Source organism: Taeniopygia guttata, chromosome 3 (assembly GCF_048771995.1).
Source record: "Taeniopygia guttata chromosome 3, bTaeGut7.mat, whole genome shotgun sequence".
NCBI lineage: Eukaryota > Metazoa > Chordata > Aves > Passeriformes > Estrildidae > Taeniopygia > Taeniopygia guttata.
Genome location: NC_133027.1, coordinates 3570332 through 3590543, shown reverse-complemented (window position 1 = coordinate 3590543; position 20212 = coordinate 3570332). Strand labels below are relative to the sequence as shown.

The 20212-nt window shown below is 51.1% G+C and overlaps 1 protein-coding gene across 1 annotated transcript; it reads left to right on the top strand.

The window, feature by feature from the left end:
* The first annotated feature begins 81 nt into the window (after nucleotides 1-81).
* FAM167A (family with sequence similarity 167 member A) lies at nucleotides 82-20038 on the top strand. Its single transcript, XM_002187082.6, has 3 exons — nucleotides 82-311; nucleotides 8275-8819; nucleotides 17653-20038. The coding sequence occupies exons 2-3, from the start codon at nucleotides 8442-8444 to the stop codon at nucleotides 17914-17916; spliced, it is 642 nt and encodes a 213-aa protein (XP_002187118.3). The 5' UTR covers nucleotides 82-311; nucleotides 8275-8441; the 3' UTR covers nucleotides 17917-20038.
* Nucleotides 20039-20212: the final 174 nt, after the last annotated feature.

The following is a 20212-nucleotide window of genomic DNA, read 5'->3' as shown; positions in this document are numbered from 1 at the left end:
GAGAGAGAGGAAATCGGCGCTGAAAAGCTCAAACTGGAATAGCTCGCCTGTCTCCAGGCAACAGCCCTGACGCAACGGCTGGGAAAAAAAAAAAAAAAAAAAAAAAAAAAAAAAAGAGTCCCCTAAATGAAAAAAAAAAAAAAACCAACAACAAACCAACCACCACACGCACAGATTTCTGAAGCGAGACACAGAGGAGGAGGATGAGACAGACTCCGGGAGGCACTGGTGACACCGCTCTGCAAACACCAAGTTGGGGACCCGAGGTGGAAGGAGGGAGCCCAGATGTCCCCGCTCTGATTCCAGCCCCGGTGAGTTTGTTGCTGGTGGTGGCTTGGGGGGGACAGAGCCACCCTGGGGACACCCGGCACGGGAGATGTCGGAGAGCTGCCCGGGGCTGGAGGGGACCCCAGCAAGGAGCTGGGGAGCAGCAGAGAGGGGTGATGGGGACCCCAGCGAGCAGCACCGGGGTCTGGCGGGGCTGGGGTTTGCAAAGTGTCCCCCAAGCCTCAATCTCCTGCCTCGGCGACATTCCCTGGAGATGGGCGGCACGGCGGTTCCCCATTGACTGGGAATGTCGGAATCCTCCGTTCCCATGATGTTTGTGGATTTTGCTCTCTGCTGGGAGCAGCGTGGAGCTTCTCACCCGCTCCAGGAGGATTTTCCCGCACAGGGTGAGGTGTAACAGGGGAGAGGCTGCCCGGCTTTCGGGACAGTCACCTGTTGCTCCCTCTGCCCCCAGCCTGAGATGTGCAGGAGCCTCGGAAACCTTTCCCAGCCTGGAAAGGTTTGTGGGGTTGTGCAGTGCAGACATGGTGGGATGAGCGTGGTGGCTTTGCAGGGCGGATCTGCCTCGGGTGTTTGAACCAGAGCAGGTTTCCACCTGCTCACATCTGGCCCTCGCAGCTCACGTTTACACCGAGGAGAAGGGGAAAAAAAGCCCAGCCAGAACTTCTTCAGAGCCCTTTCTAACAGCTTGCGGCTAATTGTTAAAATAATAGCGCCAGCCCGCACTCCTCCCAGCGCGAGTGTTTGTGCAAGCCCAGCCCCAGCGCCCCGGGGTGCTGCACACCAGGCAGCATCCCCATCCCACACCAGGCAGCATCCCCATCCCACAGCCCGGACCGCTGACACCTCTCCAAGGACCCCCCATCCCTGTTTTCCTGCAATGCACCCCCCGTTTTTCCACAATCCTGCACGCTCCGGAGCGTCTCCACATCGGAGACCTCAGCGGAGGGGAGGTGGGGATGGATGAAAAACAAGTTCCTGGCTTCCAGCGAGGGGCTGTGCCCAGCTGATTCCTCCGGCTTTGTCTGCTCGTCCCCTGGATCCGAGGAACTCCCCACTTTCCAGCCTGTTTTGGCTGCTGTGGGTTTGCTCTGTGCCAGCCATCATTTCAGCACACGGGAGCTGCTGCTGGTTTTTGCATCCCGGCTTTTCTCTGCTTTCAAATGCACATTAAATTCCCCCCCTCCCCATACTTCATGGGGGGCTTGGTGGGGGAGAATCTGTACACCACAAAAATCCACCAGAACGGGAAGAATCCGGCTTCTGCCGGGCTCTGGGCTTGCAGCAGCCCTGCAGCCATTAGGTGTTTGCAAAATGTAGCAGAGACACTGCAGGGAAAAAGAAAAAAAAATAAAAATAATCAGCCTCACAGCAGCGTAGCCCTTCTGGGGGGAGGGAGAGGAGGGTCTGTTTGCAACCGGCTGGTCTTAAATGATATTAAATCCTACAGTGCAGCTCAGCACTGGGAGAAGACAGGTCTGAGGACAGAGGCTGGACGATCATGGTTTGGATAATTGGATGGGACAGGGGGCATGTAAAGGGGATTAGGGGGTCACCGAGGGGCTGACCCCACTCCCCTGATCATGTTAACTTGGAGCCTGGGGGTCTCCAGTGGGACCTGGCTCTGGCGTTGTCCCTGCAGGGGCTGAGCTCAGTGTTGGGCAGATTGGAGCTCAACAAAACAAAACAAAAAGGTTAGGTTGTTTTTTTTCTTTCTGAAAACACACCCTTGCATGCTGCATTTGGGGGGAAAAAATAGCTCCCCATACTAATCTCCTGGGAAGAGAGCATTTCTCAGCCTGCCCTGGCTCATTCCCAAGGAATCCCAGCCCTTTTCATTACCCTGGGCACACAGGCACAGAGGTCTCCTTGCTGAAATGCGGCTGTGCCCAGGGTGGCAGTGGGGAAAAAGGGGGAGCAACCAGCTGTGCCATGCCACAGGTCCTTTGGGGGCATCTCTGGGAACATGTTAGCTGTGCCAACCCTGAGATTAGCTCCAAAACCTGCTGGCAGCCTGGGGCAGTGCATGGAGAAGAAACCCTTGCCCATAATCCGTGGCTCCACACACCAAGGAGCTCAGAACACACCAAGGATGGACATAGTGACTTCACTAAGAGCCTGAAAACTTGTCTTTACTTCTGCTCCTTAATCCTTTCCCTCCTAAAAGGAATCCTACCTGGTTTGGGCTCATGGGTTGAAAGCATTGACCCCGTTCATCTCCCCAGTTTGCAGCTACTTCCAGCTGACTGGAAGACTGGTTTGCTGGAATGCCAGATACTTCTTCATGCAGGATTTCCACACAAAGCCTGGAAATCTGCTGATCGAGGAGAGCCTAACTGGTCTGAAAATGGAGCTGCAAGGGTCCATCTGAAGCAGGCAGCAGCCTCAGCCCTGCCGCCTCACCAGGAGCCTGCTAGAGGCTGTGTGGAGGATGCAGGAGGGATGGGGTGTAGTCGGGCAGGAAGGTGCAGATGTGTTTACTGAAACAGGCTCTGACTCTGCCATGATGCTGGAAATCAGCCAGGGAGAAGTGCCTTGGGGCAGGGAGTGCAAACTGGTCCCCTCTAATCTCACAGAATCACAGAATGGTTTGGGCTGGGAGGGAGATCCCTTCCATAAAGCTCACCCACCCCCTGCTATGGACAGGGACACCTTCCACTATCCCAGGTTGCTCCAAGCCCTGTCCAACCTGGCCTTGGACACTGCCAGGGCTGGGGCAGCCATCTCTGCATCCCTCCACTCCTCTGATGGATTCCCTGCAGCCCCCGCTGCCCTCCCCTCCTCCCTTGCAGTGTTCAGGGCTCTTTCTGGAGGCCATTTGGGCAGAAGGAAGTGCTGGAGCAAACTCTCACCTTGCTCTAGGTCATATATCAATGGAAAGCCCCTCTTTTTCCCCTTTCCCTGTTTCTCTGTGAATGTCATGTCCACATCTATGCCTGTAGTGCCCATTTTGGTCTCATCAGTGCTGTCATTTTTCCATGGAGAAAGGAACAAGCTCATAGACAGGAGTGTGGCCAGAAGGTCTCCATGGGCAGCGTGTTCAGTGTCACTGAGGGCTCTGCCATGACCCCTCCAGCATGGGCAGAGCCCTTTCCATCCTGTCAGATGGAAGGAGAACATCTGACCCTGACAGGATCAATTCCAGCTCCTCGGGATCAGACAGCTCTTCCTGGAGCTGGAATTTTGTCCTTTTCAAGGGAGGGGAGCTGAAGGTCATTTTGGGACCAGGCTGATTTTCTGCAGGAGAAGATTTCAGCTGCTACAGAAAAGGATTGGGTGGGTAAACACTGAATAATAAAATCCAGGGAAACCAGCTCTCCTCGGGGTCTGTGGGGTGGCAGGGGATTTGTTCTCCACCTCTGCAGGATCCCTGTGCAGAGCCTGCAGGATGGGGGGCTCTGGCAGGGTGAGGAGCCCCCAGCTCACCAAATCCACACAGCACAGCAGCTCTTCTCTTGTCAGAGCTCATTCTGGCACGGGGAAAGGAATGAGTGATGTGCAACCAGTTCTGGGGAGCTGCAGTGTTGATCCTGGTGGGTCTCTCCTTCCCTCACTCCATTCCTGGGGCCTCAGAGTCTCTGCTGCCCTGAGGATGCTCCGGAACATCCATCCAGAGACTTCTGTGAGCAGCCAGAGTCCTCCCTTACTCCATTGCTATGGCAACCCTTTCTCACAGGCATCTCCTCCTCTCTGCCCCTCTCCCAACCTGCAGCAGATGCCCAGAGGGGGTCAGAGACCTCCAGGGGGCTCAGTCACCCCCATCCTATCCCTGTGTCAATGCTGTGCAAGGAGGGGGGCAAGCACAGCTCTCCCTGCATGCCAGGCACTGTCCCCCACCTCTCACCTCTCCTTGGTGTTCCTTCATCCCACCTTTCCAGGCTCAGGGTCCTCCTCTGCTGCTGGGAGCTGCAGAGCTGGATGGTGATGTCGGCAGGTTGGATTTGCCCCAGGAATTTCCTCTGTAGGATCAGGGGGTATCTGGGTGGCCCAGGGGGACCCCTGTGCAAACCTTCAGAGCAAACCATCAGGGGAACACCATCCCAAACTCCTGGATCATGGGGGGTGTCCCTGCACCCACTGGAGTGTGAGCACGAGCACTCAGATGAGACCTGGAGACACCAGAGGTGAATCCTGTACATCTCTGAAAATCCCCAGAGAATTTTCCCTGAAGTCCCTGAACTGGCCTTCTCAATCAGAGGGAAACTGAGGCGCTATTTGAAGGTCATTCTCATCCTGAAGCATTGCCTCTGCCCTGTTTGCTCCATGAAGTGACATCTGTGGTCTGTGTGGGCAAAAGGGCTTCTGTCAGCTGAGGTTTTGTCTCATATCGAGGCTTTTTTGTCTTCCCAGCCTCCAGAGGAGCAGAATTCCTCTAACACAGACTCCTGCAGTCACTGCTGCTCCTCTGCAATAAAAAATGGTGTTACAAGAATCCACAGTCCACCAGGAATACTTAAGGAAGAAGAATAATGTGCTCCCCACAGCTTCTCCTTGGCTAATTGTTGAACTCCCAGTTTAACATTCCTATTATTTCTCTGTCCCAGGCTTGTGCCTCTGCCGATCCCTTGGGGTAGGTCAGTTGACTTCTCCAGTGGAAACCAACACAAGAAAGAAATTAAAGGGTTTTTTCCTTGTTGTCTCAGTGACCTGTTGTGTTCTGTGCTTTCAGGATTCATCAAAGGGAAGGGGGGAACCCCTGAGCAGAGGCTCTCAGTGAGGTGTGAGCAAACCCTCACCCTGTTTTGGGGCTGAACTTGTTACCCCTAATAAGAAGTGTCACGAACTCCCTGTGGCAGGTGTGACAATGAGACAAATCAAGGATTAATCACTTAAATCCCCTCGCACAGGCTAGCCCAGGGGGAGCCAAGCCTGGGGCAGGGAGACTGGGAGGATGTGGATTTGAGCCAGAGGCAGGTTTGTGCCTGGGAATTTGGTAACTCTCAGGCACCAAAGGGTTTTTGTTACAGCACAAGAGCATTTTTCACACGCTTACAACTTTCAGATCTCTTTCTCCACAGCAGGTGTGTTTGATCCAAATCCAAGATATTGATAGGAAATTAGAGGTGGCTCCCTTCTGTCAGTTTGGAGTCTGGACAGGCTGGGGAATGCTGCCAGTTTAGGGGGTGTCCCTGCAGAGGGAATGAGGCGTTTCATGTTACGCCAGAGAGAAAGTGAAGGATAGGCTGAATCAATGCTGCTTTCAGGGTAGAAAAACCAAATCTCCTCCAAAGCTGATGGGAGTTGTGGTGACAGGGAGGGGGAGATGTCAGCGGGGTTGTGACAAAGGGGATGCTCCAAGCTGCTGTGCTGTTTTCATGGTCCAGTGCTCTAAATGAGCTGTGCCCAGGGCTCAAATACCAGGGGCCATTGCCACCCTGAGGATTCCATATACACTGAAAAACCAGACAAAAGAGTTTGTGTGGGGCTCTGTTTTGTAGCTGTGGCATTCAGAAAATGATAAAAATATGATCTTTGCTGGGGATTAGCAAATCCAGCAGCCCAGTGTGGAACTGCAGCAGACTCTGGGACTGCTGGGTTTGGGCCACCCTCAGCAATCTCTACATTGGTCTCATAGAACAGAAAATAAAAGCTGAGAAACGAGGTCTTTAGAGTGATTACTTGTTTTCCTTTATTGATCTGGGGAGGCTGGAGCAGGAGGAAATGTAAATTCATCGACATGCCCTGAGCCCTGCAGAGCACCCCTCCACCAGGGCAGCCCATTGCTTTCCCTTCTCTTTTTCAACAGAAGAAGGAAAATTGTTGCTGTTCTAGGCACGAGAGCTGTTGGCTTCAACCTGACAGAGCATCTGTGCGTGCTCCTTCTCGCCATAAAACTCTCATTAACATAAATAGGAGCAGCAAGGAGACCACAACATGACTAATCCTCCACCCCCACGCTGTCTGTGTGTACACTCTCAGCTCCTCCTTCAGCTCATGTGCCCCCACACAATTGTTGGGATAAGTCTTGCTCTCACTCGGTGTTTATTTTAAATTGAATCTTCTTACTGAAAAGGTTGGAGAGGCGTAATTGTGGTCTGGATTTCAGAGCTGCACATGCCTCTGTGGAAATGGCAGGGAGAAGAATGGCTGAGTAACTCTAGGAAGCTGCACACACCCTGCCTGCTTTTCCAGGCACCTCACCAGGCAGGCAGAAAAGTATTTTGTTTTGTGCCTGACGTTCAGAGGAGAGCTGTGGATCTATTCCTAGCTCAGCTGTAGATGAGCACACGACCTTGAGAATGTCACTTATCTGATCCTGCTGGCAAAGGAATACAGAAGCTGCCTGAGCTTTACTCTTGAAGAGTTCTCTGCCCCTCCAGATCCCAGGGTTTGTCAGACCAGCTTTGGGCACAGCTTCCATGAGTGCTGACAGGAGGAGAAATGAGGAGGAAGCTCCTGGCTTCTCTGGGATTGTCTGAATCTGTGGGTATTGGTGATTCCGAGATTGTAGAAAGTCTCTGTCTTTCTGCCCCGCTGCCAAAGAAGGAGCCATAATTCGTCTGTGCTGGTTTCAAGGTTGTTTATTCTGTTTATCTCTAACATGTTCTGCTGCCCTGCCGCAGGTCTGTCCTGCAGGGCAGCGTGTGGGGCTCTGCCCTCAGTGGGATGTTACAAACATTAAATACCAGAAATTATGTGTGCTATATTTACAATAATGTGCCAATATCTATCATCTACGTTGAACAGTGTGTCCCCAGCCTAAACCAACAGAAAAATGCCAACACCACAGTGAAACATGGAGGGCATGAAGAAGGAGGAAAAGGACAAGACACACCCAATTCCTCCATCTTGTCCCCTCTGAACCCCTAATCTAGAAACTTAAAATTTTACTTTTGCACCCATGTCACACTTAATTATTACTCTTATCAAACACTCAAAGCTTGTAATTCATCCTGTAAGATTGAAAACTCCTCTCCATGGACAGAGATCACAGACAGTGTCTCTGGGGGCTCTGTACAGGGGGGTTCCTGACCCCTGCCAGAGTCCCAGACCTGCCAGGGCAGCCAGAGGGAAGCCCTGGATTCCCACATGGGATGCTGCTCATAAGGGTGTTTACAAGGGACAATTCTCACTGGAAAAACTGGATGTGGACAGTGATGGAAACCACAAGCCCAAGTCTCCCTGAATGTCTCAGCCCAAACCATGCCAGCACCCCAGTGAGTTCCTCACATGGCTGGGACCACGCTCCTGACTGGAGGGAACTGAATCCTCAGGCTGCAGCTTTAGCAAACCCAGAGCTAAACCCAGATCTGTAAAACTGGAGGGGAGTGTGGTGTGGAGAAGGATGAGTCCCTTTTCCCAGGTCTCCTTTTGACTCAAACTCTTGGGAGAAGTTTGGGTTCGCAGAATCGCAGAATGGTTTGTGTTGGAAGGGACCTTAAAGATTCCACCCCCTGCCATGGGCAAGAACACCTTCCACCATCCCAGGTGCTCCAAGCCCCATCCAACCTGGCCTTGGACACATCCAGGGTTCATGGGGCGGCCACAGCTTCTCTGGGCAACCTTGGCTAGGCTGTCCCCACCCTCACAGGGAAGAATTTCTCCCTAATATTTAATCTAAACTTCCCCTCTTTCAGGTTGTCCTATTTAATCTAGACCTGATTTGCCCAGATGGGGAAATGGGGGTTTGCCAGGCAGAAAATCAGCAAAACCAGACATCCCAACACCCAGCAGCAGCCACTGCTGTCTCCAGAGGACTCTGGGGTCCGGGAATGTGTCCTGGCCTCCTTGGCCACTCTTCTGTGGCCCCTTGAGTTAAGATTGGAGATGTAGGTAACCAGAGCTTTGCTAAAAGCCAGAACCTGTCTGCTCCTGCCCCAGAGCACTCAGATAACCGAGGTGAGGTCACCCTCCCCTGCAGCACCTTGGCACAGAGCCTCTCCCAAAACCCTCACTCCCCTGCTCCAGCAAGAGCTGTCTCACTTTCCTCACTCCCTTTTCCTTCTCAAAACCAATCCTTTTTCTTTTTTCTTTTTTTCCTTCTAGGTGTTCATCCAAGGCTGGTTTGGTGTTTGAGGAGGGGCCCACACCTCAGCTGTCCTCCAGGGAGGTGTGCTGAGCACCTTGTGAACGCCTGGTCAAACCTTGAGGCTTCTCATCTCCATCCCTGGTCCTTTCCAGCCCACCTCTATGCCTTTGGACTCCCAGAGAGGATGTCTGTGCCCCAAATCCAAATAGAAGAGGCTCTGGACAGCATGGATGCTGGCTCTGGGGGCGTTCCTCCTCCAGATGATCACCTGAGGACCCTCAAGGCATTGACAGAGAAGCTGAGACTGGAGACCAGGCGCCCTTCCTACTTGGAATGGAAGGCAAAGCTGGAGGAGCAGGCTTGGAAGAGCCCCCAGCCCGAGGGAGACAGGGAGGATGAGGCCACCAAGGCCAAACAGACCCCAGGGGAGACTGTCCCCATGAGGAAGGTGCAGCTGCACCTCAATGGGAGCCCTGCCCAGGACAAGGGGACTGTCACCTCAGGGAGGATAGGTGGCTTTGAGAGCATCGACGAAGCTTTGACGTGGCTCAGGAAGGAGCTGGTAAGTGATTGCCTGTCCCTGTTAGCACAGATTTTCAAGGGGGGTAAAAATGAAAGAGTGGGGAAACTCCTCGTTCCTACCTGCCTTCAGCCCCAGGTGGAAAGGCAGCAATCAGTCCTTGCATTTTCCATCACTCATTGCATTTTCCATCATTGTGTTTTCCACACCTGGCTCTTCCAGGTCCATCCTCTGTTGCTCTTTTCTTGATTCAAACCCAGCCCACATTTCAGTCATTCCCCCATCCCAGCCTTGGGCCCTGTCTCACACATCTGTTTATTTCTGGTGGTGATGTGCTGGACATTTCACAGAGAAGGAGAGGACAGAAATCCTTTGTCTTTTCTAGGAACCTGTGCTAGGAAAATCCAGAAATCCAGGGCACGGGGCTGAAATTTACCTTTTCTCTGTCACTTTGCTGTCATGGTTTTTGGCACAAATTTATCCTGGGCCTGACCCAGCTCCCAGCCAAGCTCAGGAGCCAGCACAGCCTGGAGATAATTCCCAGGAGGATGCACCAATCCTGACAGAGCTCAGGAAGTGTTTGGAAAATGCTCTCAGGCATGTAGAGTGATTTTGGGGTTGTCCTGTGCAGGGCCAGGAGTTGGACTTGATGATTCTTGTGAGTCCCTTCCAACCCAGGGTATTCTGTGATTCTCTGGAGGTTGATAGGATGGGTACGTCCCTGTCAGGGCAGCTGAAGTCAGAGCTGGAGGCTGAGCCCAGGTGCTTTTCACAAGAGTAGAAGCAATCAGACACCAAAACCACACTTCCCAGTCATCCTTCCCTTCTCCTCACTGGCACAAAAATCTTTATTATTTGGCCCAAATCATTGGAAGTGACTCATGCCACGTGGCTTTGTTTCTGTTGCCCAGTTGGATTTTTGCCTGTGAGTCCCAGCAGGAATGCTTGCAACAGGGGCTGGGACATCACTTGTGGCCAACACTTGTGAAAATGTTCCTGTGCAGATACTTTGTTTTTGAGAAGCACTGAAATCTTTGAGAAAAGCTTCTGACAAAAATGAATAATAGTTTTAAAGATTTCTTTGCGACTTTTGCTTCAGATAATGTTGCTTTGTCAACTTTCTGTTGCTACATTCACCCAATTCCACTGGTCCCCTGAGGATTTATTTACAGAGGGGGTTCTGGATATTGCACTTTGGTGACTTTGTTTCTCAGGATTGTGGCTTTCAGGACTATTAGGAATATTTCAGGACTATTAGGAACAGCTTTGAGATCATCCCCTACAACCACTCAGTGCTCTGGAGAACCTCAGATCCAGATCTGTGACCTGAATCTGGGTGTAATCTTAAATTCACACTTGATGGAAACCCTGAATCTCAAGACGATCAGAGAGTAACAAGCAGATTTTCCTTCTCAGAACCTTGGATTTTAAAAGATTTGGGGTTTTCTTTCAATCTCTGCCCATGATGGAAATACAAATTGTCTCAGAGTCTGATTCTACCCCTTAGACTGGGGTGTGGTATCTAAACCACCGCCTGTCAAAAGCTGAAAGTTTAAATTGAAGACAAGAAATGGCCAAGCAAACCCTAATTGTTCCTCACTTTCCATTTCCCAGCCGCCTAATGATACCGGTCTTTGCTGGAACTGGATGTGACTGGTAATTTAGAACAATTTCCCCAAAAGAGAGAGCAATTTTTTGACTGACCACAGGGTGAAATAGCTGTGCTGGAGGCACGAGTGTGGGTAAGAGCTGCCAGCAGGCAGAGGGAGCACAGCCAGGCCGTCCCATCACATGGTGCTGGAACCAAAAGGTGCATTTCACATTACATTTCAAGGGTGAAATGCAGTTTCTTGTCAAATAAAGGAACAAGCTTCCAGACATCCCAACACAGACAAGATTTTTCACCGCTTTTCCTCATGCTGTGGTAGCAAAGCCATCAGGAAGGCTCCACAGCAGCTTGAAGCCCAGAAACCAACCAGATCTTGGGCTGATCCCCCAGTTTGGGCAGCAGGGGAGGGGGGATTCTGCCCTTCTGCTCCTTTTAGGTGAGACCCCACCTGCAGAGCTGCCTCCAGCCCTGGTGCCCAGCACAGGAGCTGCTGGAGAGAGTCCAGAGAGGCACCAAGATGTTCAGAGGGATGGAGCAGCTCTGCTGTGAGGAGAGGCTGAGACAACTGGAATTGTTCAGCCTGGAGAAGGCTTTGGGATGAGCTAATTGTGGCCTTCCAGTTCCTGAGGGAGCTTAAAAGAAAGATGGGGAGGGACTTTGGACAAGGTCCTGGAAGGACAGGACACAGGGAATGGCTTCCCACTGCCAGAGGGCAGGGTTAGATGGAAAATTGGAAAGGAATTCATCCCTGTGAGGGTGAGGAGGCCCTGGCACAGGTTGGCCAGAGAAGCTGTGTCTGCCCCTGGATCCCTGAAAGTGTCCAAGGCCAGGCTGGGCAGGGCTCGGAATGACCTGGGATAGAGGAAGGTGTCCCTGCCCATGGCAGATGAGTTTTAAGGTCCTTCCCACCCAAACCATTCCATGCTTCTGTGATTCCACAATATGGTTATTTAGGGTCTGTAGGACTCACCTATCCAATGAAGGGGCCAAAGCTGGTGAATGTGGAGATTCTTTCCATGCAGGAAAGAAGTGCAGCAGCCCTGTCCTTAGGGAGTGAAATGCAGAGTGTGCAGCTCCCTCACCCCCAACGCTCAGCGCAGCTCCCAGCGTGTTCAGGCTGGGTTGTTTCAACAGCATCACCCTGGAATGGTTCTGGCTTGTCCCAGGGAGCATCCTGCCAAGCACTTGGAGCTTCAGGAGTTTGCATATGCTGGGGACTGTTCCCATCAGGCAGGTACAGGACCACCCAAGTTTGGATTTAACTCTATCCCAGCCAAAAGCAGCAGAGGCAGGAGAGTAAATTTGGTACCATCATGGAAGGGTTTAGGTTGGGAAAGATCATCGAGTCCAACCATTCCCCAGCACTAAACCATGTCCCCAAGCCACACTCACACAGCTTTCAAATCCCTCCAGAGCCCTGGGCAGTTGGGCCAGGGCTGGACAGTCCTTTTGCTGAAGAAATTTTTTTCCTAATATCCAATTTAAACCTCTCTTGCTGCTACTTGAGGCCATTTCCTCTTGCCCTATCTCTTGCCACTCCCAATCCACACAAAAGTCATCATCTGACACTGCAAGGAATTTTCCTCTGTGTCTTCAGGGTCTGCTGTGATTTGACTTCAGCCAGGTTCAGGCTGCTCACCTTGAGGAGTGAAGCAAAAGACAAACCCAAGGTTTTATTGTCCATGTCACCTCACCTGACCTGCCCCAGACCCAGGTTTGTAGGACTGACACAAACCCACGGAGCCTCAGCCAGGCCCTGCTGAGAGCCTGGCAGCGAGGAGCTGATTTATTCAGACATACAAACTGCTCTTGTTTTTGTGCTGAGAGGCTCTGTGGAGGTGTAGGAGCAAATTGCAGCTCTCAGCTTGTGCTGAGCTGCCCTGGGGCTGGAGCATTTCCCTCCCCAGCTCCTCCTGCCTCTGCTCTGCCCTTGTGCTCGCCTTTGCACTGTCAACTGTGGCAGCTCCTCATCTGTGGTGAGAGCAAAACCATCACCAGCCCAGGGATGGTGACAGACTCGAGGACTGGAGGGGTCACACTTTGCTCTTTATTTTTGAAATTTGCCAGGTTTTACAAGTTATGAAATTAAACACTCAAAGTCTTCTCCCTCCTAAGTATGGCTAAAGTACAACCCTGTGAAAAGGGATGTCTAAGAACAGTTCTAACTTTGTCATTTAGGAAAAATGAGTTTTCTATCTCAAATTCACCAGACTGGCACTGAAATCTGAGGGGTGTGAGCCAGAATGCAGGAAAGACTTGAAAAGAAATACATATTTCTGATGGTCCCTCCTGAGAAATCATGAAACATCTGTGTCCTGTCAATCAGATTTTAAAAAAATTAAATATTAAGTGCTTTTATTTCCATTTGGGATACTCATATTGGCTGAACAAGTGCTTGGGTGAATTTAAACAACAATGCAGCACCAAATTTCCTCATTATGAGGGTGGGGAGGCTTTGGCACAGGTTGCCCAGAGAAGCTGTGGCTGCCCCACCCCTGGAGGTGTCCAAGGCCAGGTTGGACAGGGCTTGGAGCAACCTGGGACAGTGGAAGGTGTCCCTGCCCATGGCAGGGGGTGGAACAGGATGAGTTTTAAGGTCCTTTCCAGCTCAAACCATTCCATGACTCTGTGACCTCTGCTGTTAAATTGCTGAAACTAAGGAAGAGCTTAGGATTTATTATGGAACAGGACCATCCCCAGGGGTCAGTTTTGGTGCAGCCACTCTGTTTTGGGGAAAGAGGGAGCCAACACAGCCTAAACAACACTGAGGAAGGCTGAGATCTGGGACCATGACATGGCCCACTGGCAAAGAAAGCTCTCCTGGTGGTGGTGGAGAACTCCCAGGCACTCCAGAAGGAGCTGGGATAACTCATCTGGTGCTGTGGGTTGCACCACAAGGGCGTGAGCACCTAAAATTACCTATAACAGGGTGGCATCTGAGCACCCAAACTAAAGCACAGACAATGTGGGCTTGTCCGAAGGGTTTGGCAAGGATCTGACAAGTGGCCTGTGCTTCTTTGTGCTTGAATCCAAGTGGCTGCGCTCAGGAAAGTGCCAATTCACATTTCAGTTTCTTTTGAACTTTTGGAAATAAAAAGGGCTGTTTCTGTGAGAGCAGCTGCCTCTCCACAGACCTTCCCCCTGAGCTTCATGGGCCAGGCTGGGACTTAATCCATGGGACTCTTCTCCTTTGGGAAGAGAGGGAAATCCCAAAGAGCTCCTCATCTCCATGCCTCATGGTGCTGCCTGCTGAAAATCCCCCAAAAGCAATGCAGAGAAAAGATGGGCTGCTGAAATGGGAAAATTATTGGTCTTCCTGTCTTTTGAAGGCAAAATTGAAGGCAAATCCTTGTAACTATTAGGGCTGAGCTACCTAGACTGGAAATCAGGAAAGAATACCTCCAGAGTTTTCTCACCCTCATCCCTGTTAAACATCCCTGGGAGAGGCTGAGGCTCAATCCAAGCAGAAAATCCTCTCTAAGTTCATAAGATCCGGTGGTCCAGGTTTGCATTTAAATCCAGCAGTTGCTTCTCTTCCAGGAAGGACCTGAGTTTGGTTCCCCCTTCCAGCCTGGGAAGTTCAGCGTGTCATCCTGTCCTTTCCAACATTTCCCAGCCATGCTGGTGAGAAACAGCTGGGACTTGGTGTGCAGAGAGAGGCAGGATGTGTTAAAATGTTGGTTTTCATGAGCAAGACACACTTAAGGCTCTTCCTGCCCTGGCCATGAGAGGATCAAAGGAAATCAAAAGCCTGGTTTCTGCTGGATGCTCCCCACAGGTTTCTCCAGGATGCTGCATCCCTGTGTGGGATCTTGCTGATGCCTCACACGGATAAACTGGAGTGTGCAGCTCCCTCGTGGTGACCGACCCTGTAGGTGAACTCTGCAAACCAAAAACCCCACAGCTTCCCGTGATGTGGCCCCTGTAATCCCATTATTCACTTCCAGACATCTTTGTGGAGCTCTGCTGGCCTGACAACGCTGCTTTTAAATGGACATCACTCATCCTTTCCAGTGATTGTTTGGTCCTCAGCATGGGACGGGGGAATGGCTTTAGTATTTGTGCAGAGCCTCTGGGAAAGGAAAGGAGAATGAGGATTTCTGGGTTCTGGCTGAAATTCCTCTAAATATTCTGGGAGGGTTTGAATAGAGCAGTGTTTAGTGGGACAGCTCGGTGGATGCAGGACATGGGGTTTGCATCTCAAGCCAAGCCCCAGGGACAAGTGTGGGGAGTGAGAGTTGATGCCCTGCAGAGCAGCCCAACTTCAGTGCTCCACCCTCTGCCCACCGAGCTGCCTCCACAGGACCTGTCACCAGGCAAGGAACTCCCAAGCCCTTGGGAAGACAAGGCAGCCTTCCAAGGAGCACAGGCAGTGACAGCCCTCCTCCTATCTTCCATCTCCTCCTTGTGCACATCATCCTCTCATAGAAACTTGGAATTCCTAAGGTTGGAAAAGCCCTCAAAGATCATTGAGTCCAGCCCTTAACCCAGCACTGCCAAGGCCACCACTAAACCATGTGCCAAGTGCCACATCCACATGGTTTTAGTCAACCACTGCCAGGCTTTGTTCCTTATCTTTATTTTCTAGAGGGCTTTGCCTTCCAGCTTGTGTCAAATCAAACGGATTCCTCAAAAGTGGGAAAAAGAACCAGTCCAAAAAATGAAAAGCTGGTTTGCAAGAGAAAAAAAGCACCTACAGCTCACAGCTCTTTGCACAATGGTCTCATAATTCTCTTTTAAATGTTTTTGTTGGTGGCTATTTTTTTTTTTTTTTTTTTTGGCAGCAGAGGCTTTTTTAATTTCACATTCTTCCAAATGTTCAACGAAAGCCTTTGTTGGAATTTCTTAGGTAACTTGATACACCAAGAAGAAAGAATGACCCAAGGTCACTTCAATAACAGCTGTGATCGCCTCCTGATAAAATATCAGCATTTGTTGTGAAACAGGACAAAATATCAACAGAATGATTTTTTTAAATTGTAATTCAGGTGGAAGAATGAAAACTGCCAAGTGGCATTGCTCTGCTGGAGGCACAGGTTATGAGGTCTGAGAGGAAATAGTGGGTTTTTTGATAAAGGTAAATAACCCACAGCTTTGCCAACAATTTGAGAGAGATTTCCTGAGACAGAGATATATTCACCTAGAGATTGGTACAAAGGTGACTTATTCACTCAGAGATTGGTACAAAGGTGACATAATCCTCTCCAGACAGCCAAGCTGGAGTCTTATTGCTGGCTGGGAGCATCAGGCAAGGTCCTCCAGGATGCTTCTGTAGTGTCAGACAATCATAGAATGGTTTGGGTTTGAAGGGATTTAGATATCAGAAAAGAATTCTTCCCTGTGAGAGTGGTGAGGCCCTGGCAAAGGTTCCCATTCCTGGAAGTGTCCAAGGCCAGGTTGGATGGGGCTTGGAGTGCCCTGGGATAGTGGGAGATGTCCCTGCCCGTGGCAGGGGGTGGGACTGGATGATCTTTAAGGTCTCTTCCAACCCAAACCATTCAGGGATTCTCTGATTGCCTGGAGGAGGAGGGATTATGGCACAAGCTAAAGTAACCCCAAGGCTGCTTTGGTTCACTCTCTCCTTGCAGAAGCCCTTGGAAAGGGGTCATGGAAAGGTCTCATGTAGGAATATCAGGGTCTCTGTGGGGTCTCTCAAGGGGAACTTTCCTTCCTCCCTTCCCTTGGGCATCTTCATGCACAAACCACCAGGCCAGGAATAATTTATTCCCTTCCCCAGGCCTACATCTGTACCCACAAAATGAGCAGCTCATTTTCAGGCCTGGAGGGAAACTGATATGGTCTGATCACATCCATGCTGCTAAAATCCAGGAAAGGGAAATTTATCCCAAAACAGAGAGTCACAGAGTCCTAGAACTGGCTGAGTTGGAAGAGGCCTTAGAGATCATTCTGTTCCAGGCTCTTCTGGTGAGCCTGTTGGGCTTCTTTTCTTTCCCACTTTTTTTTTTTTTTTTTTTTTGGTAGCTTTTGTGGGTTTGTTGCTTTTCTGTGAGGAGGGAAGTGGGAATTGTGTTGATTTGCTTTTCTAGCCCTGCCTTCTCCTGTTTGCCAGGCTGATTCCCACACCAAGTGTTCACTCCTTCCTTCACTACCCACAGCATCCTGTGGCAATGAATTTTCTTAATTATGAGTTAGAATTTTTTTTTTTTTTTTAATAAAAGACCTCTTTCCTTTCATTACTTCTGAATCTTTCACCTTCCCAAGCCAGGTGCCAGGGGAGAAAAAAAATATCTCCAAAACACTTAGATGATTAGCTTGGAGGCTGTAGTTCTCGTTCCTGTGAGAAACCATGGAGGTCCCATCCTGAGAGCCATTTCAAATCATCAAGATAAAATAAGCCACAAGGAAGGTGGGGTCTGTCATGGGCCAGCTCTGATTTATGCAGGATGGAAACCCAGGCTGAGTATTTGGGAATCAGTTATTTGGTGCTCTTTTAATTGGTCCTTTCCACCTCTAATTGCTCTGTCTCCCTGTGGCTGCTGCCTTATGAGCAAAATTAATTTGAGCTTTGTTTAATGTTGAGATGGAGGCGCTGAAGCCTGACAGATACCCAAGCCAACAGCCTTGGCACGGCTTTAATTCCAGTTTCCTGGTGCTCCTGAAAACTCGAGCAGGCACAGAATTTCTCGATTGTTAAAAATTCCCCATCCTGAGCTGGTATTTTTTTGGGATGCATTGCTGGATTGGAAGATCCCTGTCTCCTTCAGAGATTGAGCACCTCTAGATGAGTTCACAGAATCAGCTAGGTTGGAAAAGACCTTTGAGATTGAGTCCAACCTATGACCTGACAAAACTTTGTCAACCAGACCATGACACATTCAGCCTTTTTTTTTAAACACCTCCAGGGATAGTGACTTTATCACCTCCCTGGGCAGCCCATTCCATGCCCAATCACTCTTTCTGTGAAGGACTTTCTCCTCATGTCCAGCCTAAACTTCCTCTGGAGCAGCTTAAGGCTGTGTCCCCTCATCCTGGGGGCAGAACCCAACCCCCACCTGGCTGCACCCTTCTCTCAGGGAGTTGTGGAGGGTGAGGAGGTCTCCCCTGAGCCTCCTTTTCTCCAGGCTGAGCCCCCCCAGCTCCCTCATCCACTCCTCACAGGGCTGTGCTCCAGACCCCTCACCAGCCTTGTCACCCTTCTCTGGATGCATTCAAGCCCCTCAACATCCTTCCATTCCCCATGATCTGGTGGCTGCAGCCTGGAGCAGCAAATTTGCCACTCAAAACCCTCTTCCCTCCCCGTTGCAGGCAGAAATGCGCCTGCAGGACCAGCAGCTGGCCAGGCAGCTCATGCGGCTGCGCAGCGACATCAACAAGCTGAAGATCGAGCAGACGTGCCACCTGCACCAGCGCATGCTCAACGATGCCACCTACGAGCTGGAGGAGAGGGACGAGCTCGCCGACCTCTTCTGTGACTTCCCCCTCGTGAACTCCTTCAGCCTCTCCACGCCCCTCAAGCTCATCGGGGTCACCAAGATGAACATCAACTCCCGCCGGTTCTCGCTGTGCTGAACCGGGGGGGAAGGAGAGGGAAGGATGGGGGAGAAAGAGGGAGAGGGCTCTCTCTGCCTCATGGCTGGGTGAGGAGAGGCCGACGAGGAGCAGAGGGAACGGGAGCAAACAGGGAACCTGCAGCTGGTCTTGGTGGCAGCGTAGAGATTGGCACTGGGACAGCCCGGGGATGCTCATGGGGGAAGGCAGGACCTGCATGGAAGAAGCCTGGAGAGCATCCAGACCCAGCACACACACTCAGCTCCTTTGCTAAGTCCCTTCTCCTCCTCTTTTCCCACAGGACGCAGCTCAGTGTGGGTGGTTGTGCTCAAAAACCAAAGGAGGGGTCAAAAATCAGCCACAAAGCAAAATCCCTCTTCCCTTCACCTTCCCCTCTTCTCAGGCTGGAGCAATGTCTCTCTCCTCCATGGATGTCTCCTTGGGCACCAACCCTCAGCCTCTGCTGCTCCAAGTGTGGGATCCATGGGGCTGTTTCAGGTGGGAAGTTGATTTCCAGTGGGAAGGAGCCCTCCCAGCAAGTAAAAGGACTGTGGGTTAAATGGTACCAGCCCCAAGAAGCGGTGAGAAGATGTGTTTGTTGGATTGCTCCATAGAGTCCAGGGCACTACAGCTTCATTTAGCCTGTGGTATAGATTATGGAGTCACCATGGGCACATTCAGAGATTTCAGCTGACCAGAAGCCGTGCCCAGGAAGTCATACCCAGAGCAATACACGTTTCTGATCCTGTTGGATCCTGTTGTCAGCCCCAAGACACCCTCTGGCTCACCCTGCAAACAAGGAAATGTTACCCCAGATGTTTCTTGTCAGGGAAATCCCCAGGCTGACACCCCCCAACAGCAGCACCAGCAAACCCTGGATCCTCTGTAGCAACACACATCCATCAGAGAGAGGGACTTCAAGAGGAGAAAGGGGACTTTTGGGACTTAAAATTAAAGGGAGAAATTTCTGTGATGAACTTTGGACCTGCAGCAACACGTGGGGTTCCCTCCCTGCCCAGCAGAATGTGAGATGGATGCTGTATTTTCTTGCCTTTCAGTGCCCACGGCTGCCTGTACTTGGCACGGGGAGCAGAGGCCTCTGGTGCTGCCCAGCAAGGGACTCCAAAGGTCTTGCCATGGCAATTTTGGGACAGCTGGTACCTAGGACAAGACAGATCAAGCGTGGATGCCTTCAGGCTCTCCCTCCTGTGCCCACCCCGCTCCTGACCCTGTCAGAGCGGAACAATCCTGCTCATGGTGCACATACCCATGGCAGGAGGGTTGGAATCAGAGGATCTTTATGGTCCTGTCCAACCCAAACCATTCTAGGACCTCAGCCCACCTCTGCTCCTCCCCACATGCCCGAGCAGGAGCAGCTCTTGGCTGAGCAGACCTGGCTGTGCCCACAGCCCCAGCCCAAGGCCTGGGAAGGAGCAGGAGGGGCCATCCCGCTGCTCTGGAAGCTGTGGCTGTGTCGATGTGCCTGTAGCTGTCCATGAGCTCTGTGTGTGTGTGTGTCAGTCGCTGTGTGTGTACATCTGAGCCCACAGGACGCCTCTCCCGGGAGGCTCCGCGCTGGGTTCGCGCCTTTGTTCCAAAACGTGACGGGAACCGGGATCCGGCGAGACTCCGACGTGCCTGGGAGGATACAAGGAGGCTTCCAGACCTGGGGTTCCACTGGGAGCTTGAGGTTGGTGCAAAGACCAATAATTCGTGTGCCTCCAGAGGTCTGCAGAGTGGGGATGAATTAAGGGGTTCACGAATTGTGGGGCTGGGGACTCTGAGCTGAGATCAGTCCTCCATCCCCACAACCCCTGGGTGATGCCTCCCCATCCACTCCAAAGCTCCCTGAGTACCTTTTCTTTCTGCTAAGGAAGGAGGAATTTTAGGCACCAGAGATTTATCTATACCATCAGCACCATGCCTGGGTGCTGAATCTTGTGCTCCCCAGGTGAGGAAAGTTTATTTTGGGTAGTGACCAGACTGCCACTTGGCCTCTGGACAAGACAACCAGCCACGGTGCCGTTCAGTTTACAAGGAACAGCCTTACTTCCCCATGGACATCTTGGAAAAAAAAAAAACCCTCATTAAAATTCTTTTTTGTTTACTTTTTTCATAAAAATAAATCAGTTTGTGTCCCACATGTTGATTTTCAGAGGTGTTTTCAATCAGAAATTATGGTTTTTCCATGGAAATAATGCCTTGGAAAGGGGGATTGATTCTCTCTAGCGTCAAATGGAGTCGAGTACAGGGTGGGCCTACCTTTGGGCTCTTGTCTGGTAGCCAAAAGCAGGGGTTAATTCAAGCACAGTCTTCA